We start from the raw sequence: 6,177 nt of genomic DNA, 5'->3' as shown, positions 1-6,177 counted from the left end.
CGTTACTTAGACCGCCTCTGCCGACCGACATCTCCGACGACCGCGCGATCAGAATGCTGCAGCGTTCGGTCCGCTACTTCCTTTAAATAAGTGCTTGTGGGACGGTCCCGTACCTGCAGGGATATGACGTAATGGCAAGAGAGGTATGGCAAAATCTTTGTTATTCATATATTTCGACAGCGTACACACAAGTCTTCCTCGTACCATCCCTCCATTTACGCCCCTTCCATTAGTTCATTTCGCACTGCATGCACTATACATCAATTTTATCATCGTCCTGTGACAACTGATTTTCAATAACATTCGCATCTCCCTTATTTCTAATATCATTTTTATTTTAACGGGGACTCAAAACCCTGTCCCCCAAGGCTTGCCACCCTTGTCGTGGACCGCTGATACGTGTTTGCAGTGGCAAGATTATTTTCCTCCCTACACACCCGTGACCTACTTCCCTGGGAGTTGACCCCGTGCAGTCGTTCAACGTACGCGGTCCTCTTCATTCTTACTTTGATCTCTCGCGGAGACCTCGTTATCATTTTACATCCAGCGTACATACTTTTAGAATTTTTAATTAGCACATCCATCGCTCACGTCGCGTATACTTACTCGTTTATCGTCTCGTGTTCTACCGTTCTTCAGTCCCTTAATAACAATTTATCACCACCGACCCCGAAGTAATCCATTTATAGCCAAAACGATTTACGCGTTATTATAACGTTAGATTCCGATACCGATCGATAGTTATTTTCATCTATATTAATGCGAATGCCAGCAGAGGTGAGCCGAAAAAATTTACAGTTACTACTTAATAGATTTTCACATTTTATTCATTATTTTCCGAGTGACCCGGCCTCACTCTTATATATTTGAAATAAGCGGCCGTTTTTCTTTCGTCTGGATTCTTCGACCTTATTGTGAAAAATTATTCAATGAATTTTCTACCGTAGATAAGCTTTCGATATATATTTTTTATACGTAATAGAGTGTTTGAGATTACAGCGGCGGTTTATTCATAAAATATTTATACTGGGTGTTTATTCGTGTTCATCAAGTAGTATATCGTTAGATGTGCATTGCAGTTTGATAATTTCTCAAATTATGTATATTTTCTTGAGCATGATTGAATGAGGTCAGTGTTTTCGACCATAAGTCGCGCGTGCGCTTTGACCGCTTAGCGCCACCCTGTTGAAAATGTTAAAAAGTAGCCCAAACATAATTCGCAAACCTTTTCAACCCATCTCTTCAATATATTTATTCAAACTTCGTTTCAATTCACCTTAGATATTTTTTTTCTCCCGGCAAGCAAAGAAAAACGCGCCAGACATTTGACGTATATTTATAACGATTGCATTTATTCATATCGGTATTAATATATGTAATTTCTCACGGAATTGTCTCAGGTATTGAGCCTAAAAAAAAAGAGGAAAATAAAATTTAAAAAAATCATTTTACATAGTTATAAATGTATGTTCAAGATACTTCAGTCCATTGCTATGTAAATTCTGCCTGGAAGCCTAAATTGATATGAAGGCAGGGATAGAATTGCGTTTCAAATCATATTTTTACCACCAGACGCCTCTTCAACTTTTCTTTTAAAAGCATTTTGTCTAATTACTGGATATCTGTCACGCCCAGTTGAAAAGACATGGTTATAGAGCGCTCGTTTTATAGAAATGCATCCAAGCCGCTGCACTCTGTTCATTATTCATAGTTATTCATGCCAGTGATGAAATAATCAATTCTTGAGAATAGCGAACGTGTAGCAGTCTCGTTATATATATTGAATTGAGAATTAATTGAGATCTAGTTTACTGATCGGTTACATATATTATCACCGATTCATTAGTGGCCAGAGTTTAATTAACGCTCGCTGCAGAGTCAAATTATTAATGAAATAAATTTTGTGTCATACGAGAAGAATCTTTGATCGGTGAATTTTTCGAACCAACGATTCGCTCGATGCGCTATGCAGTATATTGCATTCCAACGTTATACATATACTGACTCCGTAAAAGTGCTGCTATATAATTGCTTGTCTATTGTGCCGCAGGAGTTACGGAGCAAAAGACCTTTTAAGATATGGGACAGTTGGCGAAACGTAAGAAAGGGACTGGTCGTTAGCAATTTTGAAGAACTGTTACACCGCGGTGAGTAACACAAATTACTTCGTCGATAGTGAACCGTAAACATACACCTCTAATTCGTTACTGGACACCAAAAGTAAGCATCGCACCAATAAGACTCGAGTGAATTATCGCATAACGATGATGATATAATCACTGAAAAATTCACTTGCACAAATATTTCACATCTGCGTGACGGTTCACAGTATAATGGATATAGTCTGTAATTTTTGCTTTCCACCCCGTTATAAGTGTGTCGACTGAATGATGATGATGATGATGATGATAATGCATGTAACAGAATTTATAAACCGTCGAAAAATTTTCAGCGGATTGTGAAAGGTCAATAATTTGGACAATTTGATGACGGTTTTCTTCTCTTTTAATTTCAGGAAAAGAAAAATTGGGCGTTCCCCAAAATGAGAACGTCTGTTTAGTGCTCGAATCGGATGGTACGCAGGTCGAGGACGGGGAGTATTTCAAGACTTTAGCGAACAACACGATACTGCTACTCCTGCGACATGGGGAAAGGTGGTGTCCCACTGGCGTTGACATCATTCGGGCTGGTACGACACGTTCCCTTGGCTCACTCCAGCTCTGCCTTATACTTGTTACTCCTCGCCCATAAGGTTCCGGCAGCCAACCATCTCCTCACTCACTGTTTTCTTCTTTATCTTTTTCTTCTTCTTCTTCTTCCCTTTCCTCTACAACCGGCAATTGTTCGACGGAATTGTAGAGAATGGGGTGTGTTTGGGGTGTGCAGGTGAACATGTTCACAGGGTTGAACGATCAGTTCGAAAATCATGTTATTAACGACCGAACTGCACGATTTCCTTTATTGGACTTCTTCTTCGTTCATAAGGAACGACTTGGAAAGGAGGTCAGTCGTCAGATTCCAGTTTTTTTAACAGTCTGTACACTGTTTATGTATACAGGGTGTCCCAGAACTAGGTACACAAAGTGATAGGGGATAATAGAGGGGATTGAATGAACGGGGTGAATTAACCCGAAGAACACGTGCTTTCCGAAGTCCTTTTCGCGAGATACCCAGCAAGAGTAGGAATCGGTTAGAGGTATTGTTGAACGCCACTGATTACATAACATTACATTACATTAGTAATTCGTGGTCGATTAAAGAAAAAAAAAACACATGCTAATTACGATTGCAATTTGTTATTCAAAAAATTTAAATGACAAATTACGAATCTAATTATTATAAGTTTTTCTTCGAATTACAAATGTAATTAATATTCTTTCTTCTATACTCAATTACAAACTATCAACGTAATTAATAATTTTTATGAAATTGATTACACAAAGTAATAATTGCTTTTAACCGGTAATTTTTTTTAACTGGTTGTATATCGCAATAGCGAATTAATCCGTAGACGCATTCTTCTTGGGATTAATTTACTCAGTTAATTCGAGACCCTCTATTATCCCCTATCATTTTGCGTACTTAGTATGAGACACCTTGTACAGATACATAATATACCAAAGTCTGCAGTTTCATTTCTTTTCTTCTTCTTCTTTTCCTCCTGCACTAACTTCTCTCGTTTATTTATCATTTCAATATGTTATTTCCTCTCTCTCTCTCTCTCTCTCTCTCTCTCTGTTGTTATTGTTTTTGCCTACTTCTCTTCTTCTACAACCACCATTATCAATCATTGATATCACTTCCTCTTCGAAATTGTGGGCAGGGTGGTTGGTGGGTGCAGTCTGAATTGCCATGAATCGGGCGGTCGCGTCTGACCATTATGGGGTGCGACTACCGCAGTATTGTGCAGTAGTTGCGTCTGACCAGCAAGCGGAAAAACGGATTGGCAGTAGTAGATTAGACGGTACGATCCGGCGCTCTGGAAGTTGAACCGATCCGTAGTTTTTTTTTCTCTTCAACATTTGAATGTGATAAAGTTCCGTGCTATTCCAAATTTGTTTTTTTCTTTCAAAAAAATTATAATAAATAACATAAGATAAACGAAAATTGATATTATTATAACAAAACGATATAACCGTGTATTTTTCGTGTGATAACGTCGAGGCTTAATGAAAAAGAAAAAAGCTAAAAGAAAAAAAAAAAAAAAGGAGAATAAAATGGTTATAAATTTGTATGTTACAGCGATTTCGGCTATACCGAAAATAGTCTGTGAAACGATCCACGCTTTGGAGTTGCACGATGAGACGCCATCCTGGAAAATTATGGACAATAAAGGACGTGTCACAGTGGTGCTCCACTGGGATCAGCGGTCATCGTCGCAGGTTCAGCAGCAGCAGCAGCAGCAACAGCAGGGTGGAAAGTCTCAGGACGGTTCGAGCTCGAAATATTCACCAACGAAGAAGAGCGAACTGATATCGGGTGGTCAGAGACCGTCGTTAGTGATACAGACGAGCTTGGACAAGCTGCAGAGTTATCACGACGGGATCGGTATAGGTAACGGAAAAGCTGGAGGTCACGTCGCTGGCGACTTGGGAGGAGGAGGAGGAGGAGGAGGAGGAGGAGGAGGAGGAGGAGGAGGAGGCAGCATCGGTGTTGGTATCGGTAGTGGTGGTGGTGGTGGTGGTCCTCGGTACAGCAGCCCTCAAATAACTGTGATAAATCATGACGATATGGTACAGAAGAGTTTTACTAGTCCGAGTCATAGTTCCTACGGTCCGATGTTGGCCTCAAGCCTAATATCGGCATCGTCAAGCAGCGGTTCTCATCCACCGGGTAGCCGTCTCGTGAAGCAGGGTACCAACTCGTTCGACAGTACCACAATCCATATCCACACACCAGAGTGTTCGAATCACATCCATCAACCGGTGGCGAGGAACGGTAGTCCGGTGAACGGTGCCGACGGAGGAAGTGCGGCCGAGTGCGATTTTCACTGCTGCGCTCTCCACGAGGAGGGACGTCGCATAGCGGTTCACAAGTCGGTGGCAACGTCGCCGATCCAGGACGCCCAGCAGCAGACTCCGTCGCCGCAGCCGCCATCTTCGCTTTCCGACGGAACGCGGCGTTCCGGGGTGATAAAAGGGCACGTCAGGTTCCGGGACACGGACGAGAGTGACTCGGGACCGGGTCAGCACCGGGGCGGTAGTTTGTCAGGTCAGTTTCACGGCCATGGAGGTCCCCACGCGCATCCCCATCACCATCACAATCATCTGCACCAGGAACACGACAGCTCCGAGTCTGAAACAGAGAATACGATAATGGAGGACGAGATAGTGACGTCGGAAAAATTTTTACTTCTCATCGATCAGCTCACCGTAGATCAGAAGCACCATCTTAGCATCAAGGATATCGGTATTATACTAGAAAGGCTAAGCTCGAAGATACTAGACGTGGAGAGATTGGACAGAGAGAGCGAGAGCGAGGAATGTTACAACTGGACTATTAAGGCCGTTATTAGGGGCGACGTGCTCAGGGAACTCGGTGTTATTTACAACGGGAATTACTACGCCATCTCGGAACACCCTGGGTACAAGGAGGAGTCCGAGGAGAATAACGAGGATAACGAGGAGGAGGAGGAGGAGGAGGAGGAAGATAGACTTTAATATGACGCTGTTTTAATAGTTAGATAGATTATACCTATACCTATTATTAATGGTTATTATTAACTATTATTAACATAGTATGTACTAATACATAAAACGTGATTTTTTTCAAATGTTTTCATAATAAAAAAAAAGAAATAAAAAAATAACGCATCATGGTGGCAAAAAAAAAAAAAAAAATAATAATAATAATAAATAAATAAATAAAAATAATAATACTAATAAATGAAAAAAAAGAACAAGAACAACAACAACAACAACAACAACTTGAATAAGAAAGACAGAAAAAAAATAAATAAAGGAGAGACGAAATAAATGAATTGAAACGAAATGAGAGGAAAAGAGAAGAAAAGATATGGAAAAAAAAATAATACGATATAAACACTTAGCTCTATAAAGACGGTTGTTGAAAATATGTACTTATTAAATAGTCTGTATACATTATGTAGGAATCATTGGGATACGGATTCATCTCCGTAACCGTCCACAACACTGCCCTATCTAAAAACAAACAATA

At 40.6% G+C, this 6,177-nt stretch overlaps 1 protein-coding gene across 1 annotated transcript; it reads left to right on the top strand.

The window, feature by feature from the left end:
* Window positions 1–396: 396 nt before the first annotated feature.
* LOC124404516 lies at window positions 397–5,818 on the top strand. Its single transcript, XM_046878709.1, has 4 exons — window positions 397–777; window positions 2,051–2,147; window positions 2,516–2,689; window positions 4,243–5,818. Exons 1-4 carry the CDS (start codon window positions 760–762, stop codon window positions 5,658–5,660), a joined length of 1,707 nt encoding a protein of 568 aa, XP_046734665.1. The 5' UTR covers window positions 397–759; the 3' UTR covers window positions 5,661–5,818.
* Window positions 5,819–6,177: the final 359 nt, after the last annotated feature.

This window comes from Diprion similis, chromosome 3, assembly GCF_021155765.1.
Source record: "Diprion similis isolate iyDipSimi1 chromosome 3, iyDipSimi1.1, whole genome shotgun sequence".
Taxonomy (NCBI): Eukaryota; Metazoa; Arthropoda; class Insecta; order Hymenoptera; family Diprionidae; genus Diprion; species Diprion similis.
Note: the sequence above shows the minus strand (reverse complement) of the source record. Positions and strands in the feature narration are given on the sequence as shown.